General features: G+C 36.5%; 1 protein-coding gene across 4 annotated transcripts; it reads right to left on the reverse strand.

The window, feature by feature from the left end:
* Nucleotides 1-113: 113 nt before the first annotated feature.
* Nucleotides 114-19,505, reverse strand: LOC127502740 (pleckstrin homology domain-containing family G member 3-like). 4 transcript variants are annotated; one of them, XR_007926913.1, is made up of 7 exons: nt 19,220-19,505; nt 15,547-16,004; nt 6,330-6,430; nt 1,680-1,749; nt 1,057-1,103; nt 683-786; nt 114-573 (listed from the first exon to the last, which is right to left on the reverse strand). XR_007926913.1 is itself a non-coding variant. In XM_051876038.1 (6 exons), the coding sequence occupies exons 1-6, from the start codon at nt 19,317-19,319 to the stop codon at nt 759-761; spliced, it is 804 nt and encodes a 267-aa protein (XP_051731998.1). In that variant the 5' UTR covers nt 19,320-19,505; the 3' UTR covers nt 114-758. The 4 variants fall into 4 exon arrangements, 2 of the variants coding, with proteins under 2 accessions (XP_051731998.1, XP_051731997.1); XR_007926912.1 differs by having other exon boundaries at nt 683-789; XM_051876038.1 differs by having other exon boundaries at nt 114-786.
* Nucleotides 19,506-27,004: the final 7,499 nt, after the last annotated feature.

Below are 27,004 nucleotides of genomic sequence, written 5' to 3' on the forward strand. Positions count from 1 at the left end.
GAAGATAAGATCCCAGAGGCAGAGATCGCTTTAAAGTAGCTTGCCTCTCCCTGAAGAACTTGGCAAGAGTTTTGTTTCTCATGCAGTCTGTTAGAGCAGCCACAGAGCTAAGGAGAGAGTATGAATGGTGAAAAAACAGCACAGTACACACTAACAAATATGTCACTATACAAACAATAAGAGTAACTCAAATACAACATTAAATAATAACCTTCTGATAATTTATAAATGAGTTAAAGTTTACAGGGTAAATAAATAATGCTTCAAACACCAGTATTGAGCAGCACATACTGTAAAGATAACCTACAGATTCAGAACATTAGAGACTCTATGGCTGCGTTTACACTTGGCATTAACATGTGACCTGTATCCGGATGTTGTCCACATACACATTGAAAAGACAAGTGTAAACGCGCTTCTGATCGGAATGTTATGCGTGAATGCAGCGTGTAGCCCAGAGGTAGTTGCGGACTTATTGTTATCGGATCTCATTGTAATGTAAATGCAATCCAGCCATCGTATCTACATTCAGAGGGCGGCGTCATATAAATCCCTGCCCATCTCTCCGCGTGGCTGTCAGAAAATAATGGACAGACATAGTTTTGACAAGAAATTGAACTTATTTGAACTAAACTATTTCAACAATAAACATCAAACTTTAAAACAGTTTATTTATACTTACATGATACCGTGTGTGTCGTTTTTCATTTTAATTGTGCAACATTATCTGAACGAGGCGATTGCCTGTACAATCAGAGTCATGGCATCTTGATGAAGAGCTGCACGCTGCTTTGCCAGAGAAATAATTGGACTTTGTACACTTTTATATTTATTATTGTTATAAATGTTTTATATTTTTTATTGTTTTTTTAAAGAAAAATAATCTTGTTTCTGTTTGGGACAGAAAATTACAGCATCATATTATTGTAAATAATATTACCAAGAAAACAATGGTGTTGTTCTTTGATGTAGGAAACCACATTAATCTGACAACCTAGCCAAAGACTCTTCAATATAATACATTATGCATTACTTTGGTCATTTATTGCAACTTACTTTGGGTAGTTGGTGCAATATTGTGTATAGATGTCAAAATATTCACGCTAAATACAGAGAGGAAAAACAAAGTCAGTAAATGCTTTTCTCAACAGTACACATTCACATCACACAATGCAAACATAGCACACTGTTCTTCTGGAGTTTGAGTATGACTAGGTTGTTTCCATTTAAAGATGTTGAAGAATTTCATGATTAAAAGGTACACTATGTAACTTTTGGCGCTCTAGCAGTTAATAAACGAAACTGCAAGCGTCTAGCGGAAGAACATTGTAGCCGGAGCTACTGTCACTGTTTATGTATACGACAAGTCACGCAGGTACTGGGCTACTCCGCAGTGAGTGTCGTCCCGCCCAGTTTAAAATAGTAGGAATATAACTTATTATAGGCATACCGTAGTGATTCAGGATAAGACAAAAACACGGTTTGGAAGATGGATTCATGATGTACTTTCTCATTATATAAATTTTGTTAATTTTGTTTTCTAATCAAAAAAAGTTACACAGTGTACCCATAAACCATAACACTTATTATATTTCCTGTTTAGTTACACATATAAACATATTATTGAAATATGATCAGATCTTAAGCCATAAAAGGTACTGAGCCAGTTTAAACTTCACCTTGATCACAAAGCATCTGGCAATGGCCACAGGATCATTGTCACACATGTCCAGTGACTGAAGCAGCTCACTAAAAAAAAAAAAAAAAAAAAAAAAAAAAAAAAAAAAAAAAAAGAGAGAGAGAGAGAGAGAAAACATGATTACAAACCCCAAAACATCAAACTAATGTTCACTAAAACACCACATGCTCTGCACACTGTAAAGAAAAACTCATAAGGTCATTATAGCGTTAAGCTGGCAAAAGGCCTTGTGATACAGAAAAGAAGCCAAGTCAGTCATCCTCTTATCCATGGTCCGTGGAAAAGAACATCTCTTACAAATCTCTATGTGTGTCCATGAGTGTGTTTAAGGAGAGCCTTAAATCTCCTTAATAGTAAAATTACTGTGATGAAGATTGGTAAGTGGCTTATTCCTTTTAAAAAATTGCCATGATAAAAGACACCTTTTCTTTGCCACTGGTATAAGAAATCTGAATCTCCTGTTCATATTTAGGTTCAATCCATGTTTAAAATGGATTTGAAAGTGCAACTCAGGGGTTAGCTGACACCACACCACAGCAAACAAAGGAAATTATGTCCACACTTTCTGTCATGCATTTATAATGAAGGACAAACAGAAACATTACAATCATTCACTCACTTACTTACTGTATGGTATTGAGGAGAAAAGTATCACTCTGAGGTAGCCCAACACCTGACAACAGGTGAGGAGACAACTACGTTCAAAAACAATGGACTAATAACTGGTTAGGTGAAGAAAGGTCAAGTCAAGTCAAGTCATCTTCAGTTATATAGCACTTTTTACAATACAGATTGTTTCAAAGCAGCTTTACAGTGATAATAGGAAAATTAATGGACAGAGATTGTTTTGGATTTACAGCAGCTCTAGGAAAAAGTTATTATCGAGCTAAAGTAAGTTTTTAATTGAATGACTTCCGTTGTAAAAATCATTATTAACTTAGGGGCCGCTTAAATGACACCTTTTTAACTGAAAACAGAACACTTTTAATGCTTTTTAGCCGTTCATTTACGTGTTTTAGTCTATAGGTATGCGCATTTGAATGTGTATGTGCGCAGACACTTAGTCTTTCTTTACAAAGTGACATCGCCAAATTACTTGTCTAGCCTGCATAATACAGAATTATTAGTCGTTTACGCGGATCCATGCGAACTGGAATTAGAATCAGTGTTTAAGTCTAGATCAAGCGTTTTATATGGAATAGCATGCAAAAAATGTCACTACTACCTGACAGAAAAATAACACACATCTCAGTGGAATCTTTAACCTTGAGTCACAGCACCTTCCCGGAAAATGTACCAAAAGTATTGATGATCATATTGACCATTTTCCACAACACAGCCTAAAGCCTATTGGCTATTTGAAAAGTCCATCAATATGTGCCACAGAAATCACGTTCCAATAGAAAATGTCAAAAGAAAGAAGAAAAGTGCACCAGTAAAGTGATTTCTTGGGGTCTTTAATGTTTCAGTCTTCCTATAGCTCAGGTAAAGCAAGGCACTATCAATGGCAAGGTCATGTGTTTTGATTCGCAGGGAACACACATTCTGGCTAAATATACTGGCACTTTAAGTCACTTTCGATTAAAACATCTAACAAATGCATATAAATGCATGTAAATTAAAATATGAAAAGGAGTCATAAGAAATTACATGAGAAAATTTATCAATTGGTAACATTTTGTTAAGACAGATAAGCTATTAGACAGTGTAGTGCAGTGGTTCCCTTTCAAAGTGGAACTTTTATGCCGTGTCCAAGTTGACGATATCGGAATGCTTCTTCGCGTGAGCCCGTGTCTACACGTGAATACACTACAATCTTGATTGGCTATCGCAGTCAGGTGACACAACAGGCGCATCAGCTGACTATAAAAGGATGCCTTAAGGGGCTGGCTGTGCACACTGTGACCACTTCACAGTGAAGACACTCCACTGCCGCTTGGCTCTCTTTATGGGGGATGGGAGCCAGGTGTCTGCACCCCACAGCTCGGGTCCTGCTGCTGCCGAGGCAGCGTGGCGACTGTGATTATGGGGCTCGCAAATTGAGTTTGCTGAGTAGCTTGAGGGGGGTTTATATATTTCTCAGCTCTGATACTGTCAGGCCAGATCAGGAAGCCCACTCGTCGGCCACTTCCGGTCCGACAGAGAGCATGCTATCGGCCCACTCTAGTTCTGAGGAACTAGATGTGATGGAGTTGAGGCAGATGTGAAAAGTGAGGCCACCTCCTCACAGGCACCCGCATATGAAGACCTGCTGTTATGTCATGACTCGTGCCATTGTCAAACTTAATTTAAACTGGTCGGTGGAGAAACAGGAATCTGCTCCAGGCAGACTGGATGAGCGTTTCCTGGCGAAAATTTCACAGCATAGGGGGCAGGCATTTGCTCAGTATGGCACAGTCAACATGGAAGCAGTGTCTCGTTCCCCTACTCAGGGAACTTGGCTACATGCATAACCTAAACTTTTCAATCCAGGTCCTGGTGACCCACAGCTCTGCTTTTTTTTTTTTTTTTTTTTTTACATATACCTAATTTAACACACCAGATTCAGATCATCAGCTCGTTAAGAGAGAGCTCTATGAAGTTTAAAGATGAATGATTTCATATCTCAAATGATTTCTCTCTCAGATAAAAGAGAGCGGTGGTCCCCCAGGACCAGGATTGAAAACCACTGGTATAATGGTTTCTCGCTTCTCTTTTTCTCTTTCAGATCATGTTAAAGCAGAGAGCATTCTTGAACAAAGGGGCTCTGTGTAAACATAAGCACTATTGTACATGGCAATTTTGTGCCGTGTATGAAGGAACATGCATTACAAAGGTGGACAAAGCTACAAAATTAGGCATGAACCTAGGGCTCTACAGTGCAACCCACTTATTCATTTGTAACTACAAATTACTATGTGCGACTGAAAAAATATTTAGGCACACAGGTAAGAGTGACTCGAAGCTCAAGAATAGTTGTATACAGAGTGCAAAATTAACACTCTGCCAGCACCAAATGCGTAAACATGAGTAAAAATGGCAAAGGCAAGTGCAATGAGTTTTGGTCATTTATAATTTGAATTTGAAAAAACACAACATGACAACCATCTTGTAATAAGAATTGCTATACAGTAAATCAAATGAGAAGCTGAAGGTTTTCCTCTGGTCTTCCTGGTTTTCTGGCATAATAAAAGTTTACACTGAACTTGCAGAGATGAAGTTCAGTAATAATAAATGATTTATTATTATTATTATTATTACTACTACTACAATTGTTGTTGTATAGTTGTATTGAATGCATTCCCATAAAAACAACAGTGAGAATATGGTCTGAGACAACTGAGGAGGATTTTTTTTTTTGTTTAAACAAACTAAAAAACAATATGACAAAATAAATGCAGTTACATGTACATTTTCAAATACAGATTCATGGCCAGTAAAAACTCCCAAAACGCCCTTTAACTGCACAACAGTTACATTTCAGTCAACCGAACAAGCGTGAACTGAAAATATTATTTCAATATTTAATAAATAAGTTTTTAATTTGCTACAAATGTACACAAGTAAGTCTAATCACATATTTACAGTCGAAATCAAAATGGACAATTCCTATTTTTTATTGAATATTGCAGTGATTTTTATATCACTTATTATTATTAATGATTTATCCCAGGACGTTATTATTTTTTTCGTAATATTTAATCAAAATAACTTCCACTCCCTTCTCTTCTTTGATGACATGTTTACTAGCACGAGGGTGGGATAACCTGTCACTCACATGAGATCACAGCAATAACACAACACAACCATCCAATGATCCAATCAATTGTCCATGGGAACAAAATCAAGTCCCGAATCCCACCCTACATTTTTTCTTGTTCAAGAAGCCGTTTCACTCTTCACACATGTTTTTACTAGTTGTGACCAAGTGATCATACCTTGATTTGTAATTATTAAAAACCTTCTTATACTAGGAATTATTTCATGTAACTTGTTTCCATGGCATTCATTCTATACCATCTGCCACCTATTAATATAAGAGTTTATTACTAGTCAGAGGGTGAAATTTGACACTCTCAAATATTCAAGTTGAGTGCCTCCTTTGCAGTGATGTCTGCTTTCTCGTTACCAGATAAACCAGGTGAAATTACGTTTTTTTCTTTGGATAAAAGCTCTATTTTAGCTAAGATACTTATAATTATGGGGTGGTTAGTCTTTACAGATTCAGTGTTTGAAGGCCAGATTTTGAGTCTGTGAAGATTCAGAAATTTTGTTTTTGTCCATTTTCCAGGGCTAGGAGTAAGAAATGAGTTTCAGCTCGGCAGACGACATAACTGCAGTGCGTGCTTACAATAAAAAGAATCTGCTGGTGTGGATGCTAATAAAGTTATCTTTATAGTTATTCTTGGTGTAAAGTGAACAGGCCTTTATTCACCACTGTTATCAAATAAGAAATTAAAATAACATCAAAATGTTGCAAAATTAAGATACTTCTTTGTACACAAAATCTATGGAAAGGTGTTGCATTCCGATGTCTGTACACACTTTAATAAATATAATAAAAATAAATAAAAATAAAAACACAGTCAATAAAATGACTGTTTGGTGTTGGTGTTGGTTGATTGGGCTACAATAATGAATGAGTTCTTACCTGTTAAACTCATAGATGTCCTCTATGTTTCCAAATAGAGCACACACCTGTTCTGGCTTGATGGGAAGATCTCCTGTGTCTATAATGTGTGCAAGGTAGTCCTGCAAGAGAAATATGAATATTTTTGAAAGCAGGGCAGGGCTAATTTGCATAGCACCAGCACAGCCCACCCAAGGATTTCCTAATGACTTTCCTGTTTACACTCAGTGTCACTAACATTAAAAAAAAGAAGTTAAAAACTAAAATATTATAACTGAAGTCTTATGGGTTTGGAATGACATGAGGTTGAGTAATTAATGACAGAATTTTCATTTTTGAACTAACCCTTTAAAAAATTACAAGGACATATTTTTTATTTATTTTTTTTTTTTTTTAAAGGATGTGCATAGATAAATCATTTATAAAAAAGAAAAGAATTGTTTAATTATTTGATTTCATGGTGACTTTAATATAAAACAAAAGACTTCAGACACATTTTAGAACAACTCAGAAGATAAACCCCTGATGATGTACTGTCCAAAGCCCGTGATGTTTTTGAAGATTCATATAATGTCAAATAATGCAGAATTTATTATACATTTTTGCAAATTGTTCACCCTAGCCATCTTTGATCATTGTGTCTTGTTTGCTTTTTCAGATTGTCGTGCCACGTTTTTAAAATGCCGTGACAAGATAAAAGAAGTACAAGTTTTAAAAACATGTCTCGAGACCCTGCGCTCTTTTCCATTTTTATCACATATTAAAAGCACAAAAGCGCTCTGTGTGAAGGGCTCATTACCTGTTCTGGCCAGTAGGTGGGACTGTCGACTGACAGTTAATAAACAGTTATTGATTCAAAGCTGATAAGATAATAAAATAATAAAGAGGTATTGAGTGAAATTGATAACATATGTCTACTACTAACTATTATGTGCTTTAGTAACTTTACTAACTGTGCACACTTTACAATGTGACCATATAAATGTATAGTTTTTTAATCAATTAAAAGAAAATTAATAAATAAAATGCAATAAATACAGGATATTGAAAAAAGTCCTAGAGCCGCCACTTTGATTTCCAAGATTACCACAAAAAAATGGTAAGTATATTAATGAGAAGCAGCTTTTGCTTTTTTTTTTTTTTTTTTAATATAAGCACTGACTGAAATGAGTTCTTATTTTAAAACATAAACAACATAAAAGTACTAAACCAAATTCTATACTTTCTATATATTTTATATATTTACTCAATAGTAGTCAATATCATTTTGATGGCTGATTTCAAATATACAATTAGAATACAAATTAGGACAGCTGTTTGTAAACAAGATTTATACACCACAATTAACATCAGGGTCTGTAGAATTTCACAAAAACTATAATGTATTTAAAATGTGCATATTTACAAAAGCCATCTCAAATGATGACGTCCAGTATAAGCCACTAAAACACTATTTCGAGCTCTGATCAGAAACTGGCCTTATTTAGTGCTGGGTATATAAGTAGAGTGTCCGCCTCTAATATAAATCTTTAATTCCTTTCCTTAATGGATCACATTATTTGGCTCTCTCTGTGCATGTGACAGTTGCTGAAGCCCTTCACTCCAACAGCCTCAATGTAATCCCACAGACAGAAATGACACTAGGTTGAGAATATGTAACCACATTTGGTATCAATCTTTACACTCAGTGTTCAGATAGCAAGTATCCAGAGCCAAACTTAGTCATTCAGTAGAATAAACTGTGAAGTTCAAATGAGGCTCGGTTAAAGAGCAATTAGACACTGATTGATTGTGTCAAGCTGTTAGAAAGAATGCAGGTTTACACTGTTTCGTTGACACTTTTTTTAAATGACTGCCTGCCAAACAGACTGACCCAAATCAATCTCACGTCATTGGTGTCGATTGGTCAGGATCCTTTTAGTCTCTGCATACTAGGCCGAGATATGAGAAAACATTTTAACTAGGGTTGGGAATGGAAACTCGATTCCAATTCTGGAATTGGATGGTTAAGTTCAGGAATCGGATACTTGTTATAAAATTAAAATTTCGATTGTGTTTGAAAACAAAACAAAAACAACAACAACAACAAAAAAACAAAAAAACAATGGTGCAACAGCACAAATGGAAATATCAGAATCAGGCCGTATTATACAATTTCAATCTGTCAAACAACAAAATAAACTTGTTACTGAAAAATTGTCTATGGGTTACTCAAAGTCAGTGAGTACAATAACAATGATTTGGGACAAATTGTAATTTAATGGAAAACTATATGAGTTGCTCTATGGCGCGGCAGGATTTAGAGCACCCCCAAAGTCATTACTTGGTGCCGCTGGAGTGCATACAAATCATCCGCCAGACCCCCTTTAATAATCTCCATAACTCAAATATAGTATAGCTGTATCCCTTGCCTGGACTATTACATTTACAGGTATTGTCATGCAGATACTGAAAGACTTTTGACTAAAATACTGAAATAAATTTGACTAAAAGCCACAGCAACCAACTGCATGAGGCAAGTGAAAATGAAACCTCACAAGTTTCACATGCTTATGGGAAACACTTAAGCAATTTACACAAGTACCAGCAAGTAAGCTGCAATTAACAAAGCTTATACACTTTGTAAACATATGGCTAAAACTGTATAACACTGTGTAGTCTTGTGGTGATTATAATGGGAGTTAAGCATTCTAATATTGAATAATTTTGTTTTTAATGCTTTCTAAATTTGGAAATGTTATGTTTACCATTTAGTCTTTATTTACTGATAAATACAGCAGGAGGTGTAGTCTACATAAACAATATACCACGCCATTGCCACACAAAACAGGTATTTTATTGTAAATTCAATTTATGTAAATTAATCATCTGAATTATAATATCAAGAGAAATAATAGAAAATTAAAGCTGCAAGCAGCGATGAAAGGGCCTTCGTACCAGTGAATAGTGGGTGACATGCATGTAAGCGAGTAAATACAGTTGAAATATGGCAAAGTCATTTCGACGTGCCACACTTCCTGCTGCCAACAGGTGGCATTTTGACTATTACTGAATATTGCCATGTAGATGTTTTCAGGCTAATCAATCATGTGAAGTTTGGAGCAGATCGGACATTGTTTGCCTGAGTTACAACAAATTCCTGTTTCATGGCGTTAATCGCAAACATTAGCACTTAGCCAAGTGTTGCATGATTTAACGTGTTTCTAGTATGTTTGGTACTTCATAGCATATTTAAATGTGTTTTTTGGGAGTGAATTATTGTACAAAGCATGCCATTTCCTGTTAACAGCAGGTGGCACTAACTGAATATTGGCATAGAGATGTCTTCAGGCCAGGACTCTTATCAAACATGTGAAGTTTGGGGCAGATCGGACACTGTATGTCTGAGTTACAACAGCTTCCTCCTTCATGGCGAAACATCAGACTTTATCAGGTCGCCACAGACACGCCCTTCAGTGAAAACTTAAGATCTTTGCAAGTTAACATCGCTAAGGCCTTAAGATTAGACTGACCAAATATTATGTTGAGCTGATTAAATAACTATGAGGAGTTAATCACAGTGTAAAACATGTCATTTCCTGTTACCTGCAAGTGGCGCTATGACTGTAACTGAATATTGCATTGTAGATGTCTTCAGGTCAGGACTCTAACAAATCATGTGAAGTTTGGAGCAGATCGGACATTGTATGCCCAAGTTACAACAACTTCCTGTTTCATGGCAAAACTTCGAACTTTGTCAGGCCGCCACAGACATGCCCTTCAGTAAAAAGTCAAGATCTTCGCAATTTAACGTCACAAAGGCCTTTAGATTAGACTGACGAAATATGATGTTGATCTGATTAAAGCTATAGGAGGAGTTTGTTAAAGTACAACGTCTGGAAATGGCAAAAACTGCAAAAATTTTGCAGAGAAAATTTAAAACATCTCACTTCCTGTTGGGTTTTCAGATTTTGTACCCAGGGACTTTTTTGTAGGTATTGGGCTGTTACATCTGTCTACCGAATTTCATACCTGTACGTGAAACGTAGCGCAAATGACGCTTAATTGAAATTTTGTAGGTGGCGCTATTGAGCCATTTTGCCACACCTAATTCTGAAACCCATATCAGATGTAAATTTTAAACCACTTCTGACACATGTGCAAAGTTTCATGAGTTTTTGAGCATGTTTAGACCCTCAAAAATGCGATTCATTTCGGAGAAGAAGAATAATTGACTGAGCAATTACAACAGGGTCCTCACACCACCGGTGCTCGGGCCCTAATTACAATTTTTGTCATAATCATGCAGCCCTACATACAAACTCAAATCCTACATATTCTTCAATCCAAATGTGGACAGATTTTCAGGACTGCATCTCAGGGCTCAGGGCTGTGTCATGTATACGTCCACTCATTTTCTCAAATAAATTAAAATAATGTGTTCAATTCTCTCAAAGTGTATACTTTTAAATAAATAATGATATTGTGATGCATGTTTATGTGGTCCTTTTAAACTCAACTTAAGCATGTGATAATGAGTTTTATGTTTACACCTCATGACTGTTTGTAATCTCACTTCAAGCTGTGTGACATTGTGTTGTGTACTTGAAGGACTCAACTGGCACAATCCAATTGTCAAACCTGTTGTTATATAACGTCATAATCCCAGTGCACAGGATGCCTGGCTGCTAACAAGTCATAATAAGCAATTCCTACACTTCAAATGCATTCAACATCTAATGAAAAAATGTACTCAAGTGTAAATAAAGAAGCATGGGAATTAAACATGATGTATGAGACGTGATATGACCTGATGGGTTTAACCACACACCCATCTTGACGCCAGTGCACTGAACTGACCTCCTAACGGAATAATCAGCTTAAAGCTGCAATGTAATGGATGTATCAGCAGATCTTTTCTACTGTATTGTGTAGGGTTGGGACATGGTTCTATTCTTCAGTTGTTGTACGGATGGATGCAGCTCTGAATGCAAGCTTGCAGGTGATTGTAAGAAAGGGGCAGGGTTTAAGCAGACTAAACGATTTGAGAAGTCCGGAATACATCACCAGAAAGAAGTCTGTTGTTCCACTGAAAGATCGAGTTATATTTTAATGAAATTACAAGGTCAAAAAATTAAGAAAAAAAAAAAAAAAATTAAACATATGCATGGATGAATCATTAACAATAAGATCAATAACATGCTTTTTGAAAATATTTGGGGCGAATTTTCATTTCATGCTAACTCCAAGTATATAACTCACTAGCGATATTCAAATCAGTCATTCTGGTTAAAGGGTTAGTTCACCCAAAAATGAAAATTCTGTCATTAATTACTCACCCTCATGTCGTTCCAAACCCGTAAGACCTTCCTCCATCTTCGGAACACAAATTAAGATATTTTTGATGAAATCCAAGAGCTCTCTGACTCCTCCATAGACAGCAATTTAATTACTTATTAATTTTATTCATTTTTATATAGTTATTTATTTATTTAACAATCATTTATTCTGTCTAGTACCTGGAGTAACAGATCTAGAGAAAAGGATCTGTCTGTATTGAGAAGATCCTGGCAAGTTTTTAAACTGGTAGCAAGTCTGTGAAATAAACCACATCACCTAAATTGCCCTTTAGAGCTGCAATGAACAAGAATTCACCTTCACCTATATTTACAATTTAGTAGATAAAGCACAGCTTGGCAATTCATGTTTGTAATCTACACTGTAACATTCCACATGCAAAGCTCCAGAAATGTGCATCTTAAACATTAAACAACAAAATGGCCAAAGACATCCATCAGCACTAGGGATGTCACGATTAACTGATTTCACAATTAACCATGGTTAAAATGTTAACAGTTATTAAACCATAAAAATTTGGAAGCTACGGTTAAAAAAAAAAAAAAAAAAAAAACATGAAATTGAGTCTTTCAGACTGGGATCAACTACTTGCGCCACCTGTGTCCCATGCCTGGAAGCCCTGTGAGGCTGATACTATAGTAGCTGAGTTCACTAAGTGATTCTCAAGGTAAGACGGGGCACATGAACTTTCAGCGCACATGATAACCAAAATGCTCTCAAATAGCGTATTTAATTTGCTTCTTTGGCAGATAAAAGTCCTGGATATCATGTTGGTTATCTAAAAAATTAATCAGAGGTGTTTGAAGATGGGTATCCAATATGCAAAACATTCAGACAAAAAGTACATGCTTCCTGTCCAATAATCTAATAAGCTATATGCTTTGTTATTTTGATAAGAACAAGATCTCAGCTTTCAAATTCTGTTCATTTTAATCACAAAATTCAAACAATAAATGCCATTTTGATGCTCTATAATATGGCATGTCAGGCAACACGGAGCGCACGTGAACTGATTATCTCTTTCTCTTTACTAGTTATAGCATGAAATAAATATGAATGAACTTCAGAAGGAATGTTAAAAGATGCATGAATGTAAAGCATTATAAATGTAATTATGTATTCATGTTTCAACCATTGAAAGACATCAATAAAACAGCTTGTGAACAACATCACTTGCTATTGTGCTTTTGCTATTGTAACATCACATGCTATTTACCCCAGGAAAGCCGCTTAGTGTCCAAAAACTTATTTCACTAGTGAAATTAACTGGGGGTATTTCTTCTTGCATAAAATGTAAATTTGCGGATCAGCGTTATATATCATGCTTTTTTTTTTTTTTTTTTAATCAGACAATAATCATTGAGTCAAAAATTCACATTGTGAAATCCCTTACATGTTTACACAGACCAACAATTACAAAATTGCAGTTTGCCACCAAGTCTACCTCAACTAAACTGTAAAATGTATACAATATAGTGACTATAGTCAATGATTTGATAATAACTAATCAATGATTTACTTGTCTACAATGTGTTGTGTAGTGTCTGTTCAAAATCGGATCTGCCCGTCAAGTTTAGAATCTTCAAAATGCTTTTAGCCTCCTGAACTGTGCATGTAAATCACGAATCGGCTCCGGCAAGTCCGGGACCAATTGCCCCATTGGCACCTTTGTTACCCCAGTAAAGAAAAACAGAACATATTCTCACCAGCTCCAGAGACTTCAAAGAGTCACCCTGGTGGGACTAAAGGACATATGGTCACAGACACTGGCCACAACCCCAATACACACACACATACAGACACTCACAAACACGCATGGAGATTGTGAATGTACATTTATCCTCCAAATATGACTGTGCCAATATGTACCCGTCGCTGTATTTAAAGGTGCATGTATTTATCCCTAGTATATAAGCTTAGCTATGACTGTAGTTGTATTAGTTTTCTTCTAAACGATAAAACTCAAGTATAAACTGTATCTCACCTTTTATGTCTTTGCCATCTGACAAGTTTGGTCTCATTGTAAAGCTTTCGTTATGCTCTAATTGAAAATGTATGTCACACGACTGTAAAATGCATTCTTCTATTTTTAATGGTACTTTGAAGAAAATGTACTCAGATCGGACACTTCATAAACCATGCAAATTAGGTCATAAATGGAGACAAAGAAAGAGTTTGCCCACCAAAATCGCACCCTCATCATTGGCTGATGTATCCCAGGAGGCGTTCTGGCCTGTTGTCCTTAAAACACAATGACACGCATCTCTTATTTGTCTCTCGATTGTCTCTCGCCATTTAACACCCGTCTCTCCCGGACGTCTCGGCGACCGCGCTTCCATCACGCGCCCCCTCTCTTCGGGACGACCATCTTTTGGCAACAAGTTTCTTTGTCAAACCCTCTTCATCCGTCGCCCTAAGTCTTCACTCTTCATCGCCTAGGAGACGGACTCTTTTTCTTTATTTTCCGGTTATCTTACTCTTAAGTTAAACCCTTGTTTGAAAATCCCGCCGAAGAACACCTTCTCGGAAAAGGACCAATCGCTTCAGCCGCACGCAACGAAACGCCTGCAGAAACACGAAACGACCACAGCACCTGAACCTATGCAAGTACAGAACCATTCTTTCCAAAGCGTTTTAAGCTCGGCGTGTAAGCTTAGTTTCCTTGCTGGCTCTCAAAGGTTTTAACTGTTCGTAAGTTGCCATTCCTTTGATCACCTCTGTTTTCTTGACTTTACTTTCGTTTTCTATATATGTGTATTGTTTGTGTATGTCTAGTAGTATAGTCTCTGTATCCATAGTTTCATATATTAAATACATTATATTCATGCTCGATTGTTTTTTTTTTTTGCTCATGCAACAAACCCAGGTCACTTTAACGTTTCGATCCAGTATCCTTGCTTTACGCATTGATGCTAGAATAGGAAGTCTTTCTCGTGGCCAGAGAAAAACCTTCCTTTTATAATCGGCTATGAAGAGCTAACGGTTTGCTGGACAAACTAGTTTCTCTAAATTATGATCAAGCCAGAACTAATCATATATGTAATTGATTATAATTCGTTGTAATTAATTCACAATATATGTATAATTCCCTCTCGGGTCGGTATATGTATTATAATTAATCATAAAGCTTTATGATTTATTATATTCATATATTTCACCCATAAATTAATTAAATACCTGTACAGATTCGCTACAGTTGCTTTAAATTATCTTCATTTTTCAATTATCTTCATCTTCATTCTCAGTAAATCTTGATATATGTGATTAACTGTGAATTGTTATATGATTAATTAATCTAGCATATCATGTAATTAATTACATTTTTGCACATTTTAATCGATTGACACTTGAAAACAAGCAGTTGTTTGTAGGACTGGGACAATACATTGAATCTCGATTTGCTATACGTAGAATCTGGAGCGATTCTGATATTTTCCGATGTATCGCGATTCTCTCTTGAATCGATTCTAAGCTTAGTTTTTAAACAGCAGATGGCACTACTATACATGCTTTAGAAACACTCGTACACTGCCTGCTTTCAGTTCCTTTACACACACCACTTAAACCTAAAATAAATCACTCATAAAGTTCAAAAAGTTTGAAGTGAATTACAAATCTCGCATCATAAAAGCATTCTGAGCCGAGGTGCAAGTATATTTAACCACCTACATGACTCAGCCGAACGCACAAGCGCTGTCCAGCAGTCTTCTTCATGAGCGTTTGAGAATGTGCTGTTAAAAACTAGTCTAGAGCGCCATCTGCTGTTAAAACTAAGCTCAGAATCGATTAGAGAGAGAAAATTTCATGATCGATCCAGATTCATTGTATCAATCAAAAACTGATGTATCGTCCCAGCCCTATATGTTTGTAAATGTTTGGAAAGGTTAAGACTCATGCTGACCTCTACGATACTCCGCAGATCTCTCACATACATCCGCTCCGTCTCAATGATCTCCATGACCACACGGTCCAAGTAGGTGAGCTCAGGGTTGGGTGCCATGGTGTTGGCAGCAAATGGAGAGAAAGTGTTGGAAATGGAGGAGCTGTTGTTGTTGTTAACAGTGTTGCTGCTATTTTGCTGGAAAAAGTGACAGGATGCTTGGGCGAGATTAGTGCCCTGAGTCTCATTTGAATCAGTAGCAGGCGTTAACTCCAGATCCACATTGTCTTCAATGGGCACACCAGCGGATGGGATACCTGACAGGAGAACGCCATCCCGAGAGGAACCAGACCCGGATGAGATGGTGGAGACCAAGCTTACGGGCCTCTGGACATCTGTGAAGTCAGAACAATCGGACAGCGTAGCAGTGGAGGCCCGATCATTACTGCCAACAGAGGCGGTGGACAACCGAGGTGATTCTAAAGAAGAAATGGCAAATAAGAGACAGAGGTACACAGAGAGTGATTTATCTGCACACTTTGGACAATCACAATTGAGATTTATACTTGATTTTAATAAATGTAAAATACAGTACTAGTGTTGCACAATATACTAGTACTAGAAAGGTATCGCGATACACTGCTATTAAAAACGGTACGATATGAAATTTTATTAGTACTTTAAGAATGACAGGATTCTAATAAGAGCCATATTTCTCAATTTGCGTCGATGTATGAAAGCAGGAATCAGGGCATCTGTGCAGAGCTTTGCTTCCACTACCTGCAGGGAGTAAAATATATCCGTGCAGCGCATGACAAAGAGAGCAACAAAGAAACATGCATGCATGAGAAAATAAAGCGCGGGACACTCGCCCTGCAGGACTCAGACCTGAAGCGCACACAGCCACGCACCGAAAGCCACATAGAGACAGCATGCAATCACAGCTTCAGGTATCTTTCATGGATTATTGCCCTTGAATGGTCAAAAATGTTAAAATGCACATCCTGGCGAGTATTTACATAAACACAGTTGAGAAGGAAATCTGATGTGTTCCAGTGTATTGGGTCCATGCAGGTCTTAAAGTGACAGTAGCCTAATGAACCAGCTGCTGTCTGTGTGATTAATGTTAATCAAACAACAAAAGAAAATAGAAAATCACCCAATGCTTGACTGAATAACTTTAATATATTTTTAAGAATCAGTGTATACTGATGTACTTGAATGCTACTATTAAATAGACCTACTGTAGCCTACCTGTTTATTTCATTTGTATGTTATATAGAATGTGTCTTATTGTTTGATTGCATCTTTGCTTTAGTAATAGAGATAAAATAAAATGAAATAACTATGTTGTGATTAAAAAATTACATAAATGTGATTATATAATGTGATTGTTGCAAACATCACTCTAAGAACGTTCACACTGTGGCATGTAATTTTTTTTTTTCTTTTTAATAAAGGGGATGAAATGGTCAAAAAGCAGGCCAGGAACACTTTGAACAAGTGATTGTTTTTTTAATTTATAAAACAATGAATTTTAAGTTCTGTCATATTATTCAATTACTTTTACAGTTTTAGTTTTTTAGTATCGTAACAGCACTATACAGTACATTAATGTAAACATAAAAAATACTATTCTTTTTTGCCTAAACCAGCAATTAAACTAAAAGAGTTTTATATCAGCTACTCTTACATTTTCACACAGTATACACAGTAATACATCCCAGTGGATTTTAGAGGGGACCCATTTTGTTACGTAATTACCATTAGTTACCTGAAAGATCAATCAAATAATAAGTATTAAGAAAGTTCTATTTAATTAGGTTGGTATCTGGTTAAACATGAAACTACTCATACTTCCCCAAACTGTGCACATGATAAATGTGTTAGCAAGAAAGAGACGCATTTGCGAACAGAAATTCACAGACATTCATTTAAAAATACCATTCAGTTTGATATGACAGGAATTCATGCATGCCTTTTGAAAATCACATTTCATGCATGTCAAAAGATTAGGAACAGGACAGGTTTAATGCATGGCATCTGATCAAGTAATAAAGCACAGCACATTAACATATACTCTGGCCAACTAGGCAATGATCTCACAACCACATTGATCAGAACTGAACCTAACAAAAGGACAATATTGCAACAACAACAAAAACAATCTGTGTAGATCTACCAGAGGAAGGCCACCATATATAACTTTGATTTATTATACAGAACATTTTCAATATGTACCTCATTTAACCTGAGGAAATGTGATATGAAGAGTTTCTCATCAAATTACAGCCTTCACATATATGTTCTTAAAAGCACTTTCTTAAGGTCCAAATTAAGATTCATTAAACCTGTCAAAAGACAGAAAAACAATAAACCCATACTTGCTCAGAGTCGGTGTCTCCCAGCCTATAAAAGTGAACTTGAGGTCAACAGCAGGACAGAGGGAGGAAACTAATTTTTTGCCCTTCATTTCCATACGAGCATTTTGAAAGTAAACACTTTCAAACAGCACTGGCGTCTCCTGCCAGCCCATCCCATTTACGCCTTGCGCTGGACTTTCACCTCTATATCTCCAAACCGTTGGAGGGTGGTCAATGATATTGTGTGTGTAAAAAAAGAATTAGCCTATGGAGATGGACAAGCATTTACAAATAAACAATGCCACAAAGTCAATAAAACAAAGTTTGAGACTAACTCCTATTTTGTACAGTGTCTTGACTGGATGTTCAGTTGGTCTTTCAGTATGAAAAAACAACTGAAATAATTCAATCTTATTTAATTAAAATGGACTAATTTACACTACACATTTTATGCTTAGTGTATCATGTCACTGGAACTCCAATGGAATCAACTGCTAGTCAAATCTTCTGTTCAAATAAGGGGCACAATTTGTGTGGCACGCAGACTTGCTGTCTATGTAGACCTTAAAGTATTTTTACAGTGTAGGAGCCACATGTGGTTGAGGTTCACACACAGGCTTCTCATATAAACCAACATATTGGTTTGGTTTTCAGAATGACTGGTCTCAGGCTACAATAGCACTTCTATGATTTACAGATGATTGGCATCCCTGGCTGAGAAACAGGTCCAGGGACTCTAAGTTTGAAGCTAGAGGATTTGAGTTAGGCAAGGAAGAATGCCTGACATCATCATGACTGATCTTGCCTTGAGTGAAGTGTCATCTACAGCTCAACCTTGCGATTACAACTCCTTGTAATCCCTGCAGACTTGTCAGTTGACCACAACATCAATGTTCAACTCAGGTTTACAACACTAACACCAACTAGGACAGCAAATAACCTAAGTATATTGTTTCAATAGTCATGTAGATTTGCGCTGTACAACATCAGGAATATCACACCATTATTATCAGAGTATAGCTCCTCATTCAAGCTCATCATTTCAAGACTTGACTACTCCATTGCTCTACCTGCTAGCCTTCCAAATTAAAGGCTAGTTAAGAATGTATCAAAACAAACTCAATAACACAAAAAGGTTTTCAATAAATCCTATATTTTTAAATGACCTCTAGTCAGAGACCTTAAAGATTCTAAAGACTCTGAATTTGGAAGCAGCGTCCTTCAATTCTTTTCTTGAAAGGCAGAAAATCTGAGTGTTCCAATAAATCTAAATCTAAATGACTCAGGGCAAAAAAGCCCACAGAGGGGAAAAGAAAAGCCTCTAGACTTACCAAACCATTGTGATAACCTGAGATTAAATCCAGTAAACCACCATCTCTCTTCCCAAATACTCTTAATGGTAGCAACTTTCAGATGTGGTTGGAGAACCATTCCCCAAGAGTACAATGGCCCAAAAAACTATGGATTGGTCCCGACTTGCCTCCAGCTCACTAGGTTTCTTTCTGATGTTCTCATGCCCTTTTCTAGTTTCATTCAAGTGTTTCCCAATATGGGTTCTAGGTACTGTCCAACACTGGCACTGGCTTCTCACCTGATTTAAAGTCAACTGTTACACACCAGCTCATGTGAACAAATAGTGCACACCTCTTTACAAGGAGGGAGGGCCTAATGACTGTGCTTGGCTGTGCTCATAAAAGGGTTGAGAAACTGATAATCATTTGTAGCACAGTAAGACTTAAGGAATGCAAAGACCGCAGTGAAAACCCCATCTAGGTCTCTTCCTTCACAGTACATTTGGCAAGAACAAGAAAAGGTTGAAAATGTTAAAAATGCAACAAAGAACGGTTTAAATCCAAGATTACTAGAAAGATTTAAAATGTTTTAGATTAAACCAACACTGATACAATAAATCTGTAAGTGAAGAACTGGGCAACTCACATGACTATCTGCTCTAAATTCCATTTGGATTGTCTGTCCCTCCACTGAAAAAAGACCCCAGACCAGCTGTGACCAGTAAGGAGTTTTTAAAGAGAGGGCCAAGATAAGCAGAGAGAGGCTAAAGTAATTGCATATGCTCTTGTTTGGATCATGTCAAAAAAGGAGGCCAATTATGTTGAGAATCACTCTAAAAATTTGTTCAATCCACAGAACAATAAATATTAAAATAAAAGAACCAGTCTACCACTTTTCCCGCCACAGATTCTCTCTTTATCCACAGTGCAACTAAACACAATAAAATAATAGCAGTAGAAGTTCTCTGGGAGGTATGAAAAAATAGTAGTTATTGATCAGCTAATAGTGAATTACAGCATTTAAATGAGTGCTATTACTTACTAATTTGTTAACCGAAGTTTGTTGCTAGTTATTAGGTACTAGGATGTTAATATTGTATTACTCATTTGTTTCTGTGTAGTTACTCATTAATGACAGAAGAAAGAATAATGAAAAAATTTAATTATGAATTGGTTGCTAATTATTATTAATTATTATTAACTTGCTAATGTGATTTAAAGGGGTCATGAAATGAGAAATCCTGGTACCATTAAAACATCCTACAAATTACATATTTTGAAGGCACAGTACAGTACATAAGTTTTGCTGCTAGAGGTTGCTTATTCAAAACAATAACAAAGGCGTAGCTTGATGATGCCATGAATGAGTGGGGAATCATGGGAGTTGTTGTCTTTACCTCCACAGCCGATGGAGAGCAATCCAACGGGACTCAGGCAGAAATCGTGTTCATGGACAAGCTAATGTATTTAAGTTTTAAATAACGTTACTGTAATATGAGGCAGGGTGGGGCCAAGAGCCTGGGACATTTTACATGCTGGTTTTATTATGCTAATATGCTGCAGTCAGCTGTTGATCGACTGATAAACCAATCGACACAGCTAGATTTTTGCCCCTGACCCCGATTTCTCCCAGCATGTAAATACATTATTCTGTGTTCTTTGGGTTTATTTAAGTGCGCATATGTTATAGACTATACAACAAGAATCCTTACTGTGCATTTAAGCACAACCAGACAGAGCGAGCTTTTCACGGTAGCTAGGAAGGAGGAAATATATTGCAAACTCAGACTCTTTCTTGAAATGTATTCTCATCTCGTGCAAAGGTACAGTCAAAATGCCGCATCTGTAATGGCATGAGAGTACAGTAATTACCTCTGCATATTAAGCAGTATGAGAAAGTGTCTTAATATAAAAGAAAAAGAATCACCTTTAATAAACCTTTTATCCTTTGCATAGTCAAATTTCAACTACTAAAATGTAACAGTATGCCCTGGAATTCTGAGTGTAGGACACATAAAGTTCACCTGTTCTGATTTAAAAGCAAGCTTTCCATTTACTAACCTTTCTCTGAAGCCAATGGGGTAAAAGATAAACGTCACTGGTGACCTATTACTAGCTTTGAACTGGCTAGCGGTCCCTAGGGGCATAAAAGCCATGAGGACATTGTGTGGGTGGGGGCAGACTCAGGTCTTGGCGTTCTGTCCATTAATATCTATACTAAGGGTGTCAAGAGTACCGGTACTTAGGTTAGTAATAAATAAATAAATAAATAAATAAATAAATAAATACCAGTCTTTCTAATTTACTCGTAGCACAATAAATGCCCAGGATTTGATTGAGAAGAAATCTTTTTAGGTGCTATGATAATCTTAGCAGGAAACCAAACAATTATACAAGCTACAAACAAACCAGCCTAATTACACAGGACCATTTTTGTACAGCTAAAATAACTCGAAGCAGATATTAGGAAAATGGAGAAAAAAAAAAAAAAAAAAAAAAAAAAAAATGGATAAAGGTCCTAGATCACATGCAATTTCACGTTTTGTCTACTAAGTGTTTTTGAAAAGCTGTTTTGTCAGCTGAACTATTGGCATGTTCAGCATCCACTGAACACTCTGTTCTTCTGTCTCTTACTGCCTCGTTTTAATTCCTGCCAAAAATTAAATATGGCAAAATCATATAATGAGGCAAAAATATATTATTTGTAGCTTATTATAAGCTAAACACTACATCTTCTTAGCATTTCTAATGTAAACATTTTTTATTCTTATAAAAATCCCCCAAATTGCATGAAAAAACAAACAAAAATACAAATCATATACTGTTGTAATTTATTTAACCATGTTTCATCTGTAGAAACATTGCTATGTGTTAGTTATGTATGAGTAATGCTCATCAGATTGCAAAATTTAGTGGAAATTTATTAGAAACAATGATTCTGTCTAAAGAAATATTAAGTAATATATATATGTAAATATATCAATAGTTATTCAACTATGCACAATAACTATTGATTTACTTTGCATGTTATTTTGCACTCCTGACATAAATTAAGAAATTACTGTCACTGTAACCAAGTTTTATCATGAACAGTGGTCAAACATCAAAGCTGCAGTCTTAAAACCTTCTAATGCTACACAGTTTGTCAAGATTAAATAAGAACCGCAGGGTAATAGTTTGCAGTAAACATAAACAACAACAATCTGAGGCAACTAGCGATCTTTGTTTGATAATTACTGTTACGGTAAGAGAGAACTGTTAAGACTGACAGTGCTGGAAAAGATCAAGCCAAACTTCACAAAAGCTTTCCAAACACTCCAACTGGAGACCACAAATGCATAATAACATGTCCAACAATATTCCTGTTATTGTAATGGATATTGCAAGAATTCTAAAACTGTGAATTCGATACGAATAGGATGACAGGGAAAAAACTGCTGTCTTCCTGACCCTCCATTGTGGTTGACATTGTGCCAAACATTGCCATGCCACTGTTTCTGTCTCTAGGACTGTATCTGTACTTGCCAAATGATTAGCCTAAAGCCGCTATGTGTGCAGCATAAATCAGTTGTTGTCGGGACGCATGTGATTCGCGGATCAACTGCAAGTTTAACCGCAATAGAGTGAAAGGTTATCATTTGCACGTGTTTTGTCTTGCTAGTTTACACATTAAATAGATATAAAACCATTCCAGCGCTGGAAGAGGCAAAAGAGGATTTAAATCTGTATCGCACGCCACGCTGTTATCGGTGCACACAGACGAACATACATACAAGGCTCGAGCGCACACAGAGAGAGAGGGGCGCGTTTCAGATAGCTCGCAAACTCCAAATTGATTTCTCTTTCGCGTCCTCAATGCACTTGGATGGACACATACATGCATTATGTCAGTCAAAATACCCCTCTCGGCAAGTATTCTCGTAAACACGTTCGGTTATGTCTTAATTGAACGAGGTGAGAATTCGGATGTGTATCTATCGGATGTGTGAGTGCATGGGGTCTTACTCTTAAAGTGACAGCAACCTATAAATACCTGCTGTTGTCTGTCATGTACAGGTGCTGGTCATATAATTAGAATATCATCAAAAAGTTGATTTATTTCACTAATTCCATTCAAAAAGTGAAACTTGTATATTACATTCATTCATGACACACAGACTGATATATTTCAAATGTTTATTTCTTTTAATTTTGATGATTATATCTGACAACTAAGGAAAATCCCAAATTCAGTATCTCAGAAAATTAGAATATTACTTAAGACCAATACAAAGAAAGGATTTTTTAGAAATCTTGGCCAACTGAAAAGTATGAACATGAAAAGTATGAGCATGTACAGCACTCAATACTTAGTTGGGGCTCCTTTTGCCTGAATTACTGCAGCAATGCGGATCAGTCTGTAGTAATTTGTTCTGATTACGGAGGGATTTAGGCAAGTGGATCCACAATAGCTTATGCACCTACACTCCATTGTTATGAATTGTTGTCTTTGTTCCACATTCTCATTGGTTAGGTGCCATGTGGCCGATTTCACGCACTAGCAAAGCTGCACCCAAATTGCTTGCCCAAGCGGAAAAATAATGAACTGCTGCCAAATTATACTGATTATAGAAAAATCACCAACAGTAAATGCAGTTGATGCCAAACTAAATCAATTGAATAAAATGAACAAAAAGTAAACATTGTGGCCCGTTCACACCAAGAACAATAACTATAAAGATAATTATATATTACGTTGGTTTCACACCGCAAGTGTCAGCGGCGCGTGAGCGTTGCGTTAGTAGCGCGTGAGTGTGAACTGCAGCTGCAGAGACGCGCGAGTATTCACACTGGAAGCGTTTGTACAGCGTCACAGCAGCGGCTCCAAGCTGCATTCAAGTGAGCATTTCTTTACAAATACAGCTATAAATTTGGTTTTATAAGTTGGTCAATTATAAACTTGACAGTCTTGAAAGTTTGTTAACATGGGGAGGTGTACAACTCTCGCATATAAACGTAAAATAAATAAAAATAAATAAATAAAAGCTTTGTGTTATCCATTGCTGCACACGAATGAGGTAAGCTTTGTGTTTTACATCATCTGATTAAAAACAAGTTTAAATGAGTAAATCTTCTATAAATATTTTTTAATATTAAATTTTCCTTCCTGACATACTCCAATTCTTCTTAAAACACACTAGATATGCTTATTTTGTGCCTTTTGAACACTTTTTGTGTGAAATCATTTATTTTGTCCATCAAAAGTGTACTTTCAATTGAGCATTAGCAGCACAGCAAAAATAGACCCCACGCTGAAACGATCGCGGCACTGCTGCTTCTGCTCCTGCTACGCGCTGCCGCGCAGCCTCTGCGTGCGGTGTGAATGCTCTCATCTGTTAACAAGGGCGCCGAAAAAAAATACGCGCTGCTTACGCTCTGCTGACGCGTGCGGTGTTTAACCGGCCTTAGCGTCCACACCAGCAGACGATATTGTTTGATATTGTTGTTTATTCTAACACCATGTCTACACTGGACGCAACTGTTGTCGCATTGCGTCACGCTGCAACATCTAGAAGCTGTCCACACTGGACGCGACAAAGTGACCGTTGCAAATCCATTGGGCCTTCTTATCAGAAGAAGCGCAAGCCCTTTAACTATGTCAGAAATAGAACGGGGCAACAGTTTGCTGTTGAGAATTTGCCGTGCCACACTGCATAAAGTGTAGACAGCATCACTGATTTTAATGGGTTCTATTTGCTGTTGTATGGAGTAAGTGCACGCTGCAGTTTTGTCGCCTGATGCTTTAAATGCTCAAGCTCTTTAAAGCAGGATGGATTCTGATTGGCAGTCAATGTTTTTATTGTTCATCAGCTGGAAAAAAAATCATTCTGAAAGTGATTCCAGATGATATAGTTTCTCTGTGTCATTATTGTTATAGTTGTGCTGTGCTATTCTTTTACATTTAGAACAATTTTTAGAACTATATCCTTGGTGTGAACAAGCCTTAACTGTATATTTTTATGTTTTTTTCAAACAAGACAATTTGTGAAACCCCACGGAAAACATTCTCCCACATTTCAGGCACACGCACACAAATTGTTTGTATACAGCAGGGTGGGGGTAAACATTGGGCAATTCCCTAAACATTCTTCAAAAGAAAGTTCTTAAAAATGTGCGATAATGTAAACCAAGATTAGTCATGATCATGACTTTTTGCTGAATTAAAAATTCAGTAACTCAACAAAAAACAAGTTAAATAGGAACCTAATTTTTAATTTTTGGATTACTCTTATAGTTAATCTCAAGGTTGTGCAATTTGATGATATTAGATTGTTCTCTTTTGTGTCTTATTGTGCTTAAAATGTTAAATACAAGAAAGGTTACGTCAAAAAAACATACACGGTTCACATAAACACAGTCGGTTATTGTCATAAGTGAATGTAAACATTTGGGAGAAAATCGGATGTGTGTCAATATATTAGATCCGTGCATTCGGTCTTAAAGTGACAGCAACAAAAAACTTATGTAAATTTAATTTGATCTTTTGCTGATCCTAAATGGGTCATAACATTACAACATCATTTTCTGCAGTATTTATTTATTCTGCAGTATATTCTGTAGAACATACGAGAGAGCCCATACACAGGACGCAATTACTCTAGCAGCACACACACAGATACCAGACACATTCACTCTAGAGAGACCACAAGAAGTGCAAATGAATGCAACAGACCTATCCATCTTGAGAAAAGCTCTTTAAAAATAACCATTTAAAATACAAGCATTAAAAAAAAAAGGTTACACTGAGTGCTGAACTGTTAAGCCAGTTGCAATGGAAAGTGCGCAGGCAGCACAGAAACAAGAGTTGTTCAGCGAGTCTTCAGCAAGAACCGGCATACAATCAGATAACACCAAAGTCATTTTCATCATCAAGAAAAAAGATTCTTAAAAAAATATTTGAGAATTGCAAACTCATTTCTTAACTTCTTCCTGAAAAAGGTTTTTGTGAATCCAGCCCCATTACAATAGTATGCCATTTCAAGCATAGACAGAATCTGTTTTGGACATTGAACACAGATAATCAGTATTACAAGAATTAAAAATAATAATAATACTCCAATGCTTCCTTTTCAGTAACAACTTGCATTAGGTAGATTTTTTTCAATCTATTGTCATCAACCTGCCCTGCTAACATGACACTAATAGAGCAAAAAGATACAGATACATTGTACACAAAAAACAACTTCTGGCTAACAGCTAAACACCTTAAAATAGGAAATAGCTTTGTTATTTAGCCCAGAATGGCAACATAGTTAAATTTTTTTTTTCTCTGCTTCAGCGGTGCACACAGACTCATTGTTGCTTAATAAAGACAGAGACGAGCATTGTATCCAAAGCAGAACATTACTGACCGCTCAGCGGGCTTGGAATGACCTAAACGACAGAATGCCAACCCAAACTCAAGCACAGAAACAAAAACATGCACATGAAATTAAAACATGACTTAAAAAAACAATACAGTTAAAATAAAACAGTTTTTATCAATATGTTTAGAGCTGTCAATTTATACCAACTAATTATATAAATAAATAAATAAAAATTACAATAAATCCTTCTCAATTGAGTCAATTTCTTATTAAGGGAATAAACCATTCATTCTACCGGTTCATTAAAAAAAAAAAAACACTACACAGGAACAACACAACACAGAAATCTGCCCCATTCCCTTATAAAGTGCACTATTTTGTAGTGGTGTCTAAATGTCATTTTAAAGAACTGCGTATGTCCCTCTCCAGTGCCAGATATTTATCAGTGTCCAAAACTGCTCACTTATTTTCATTCACT

The sequence above is a fragment of the Ctenopharyngodon idella genome, chromosome 20, assembly GCF_019924925.1.
Source record: "Ctenopharyngodon idella isolate HZGC_01 chromosome 20, HZGC01, whole genome shotgun sequence".
NCBI classification, from domain to species: domain Eukaryota; kingdom Metazoa; phylum Chordata; class Actinopteri; order Cypriniformes; family Xenocyprididae; genus Ctenopharyngodon; species Ctenopharyngodon idella.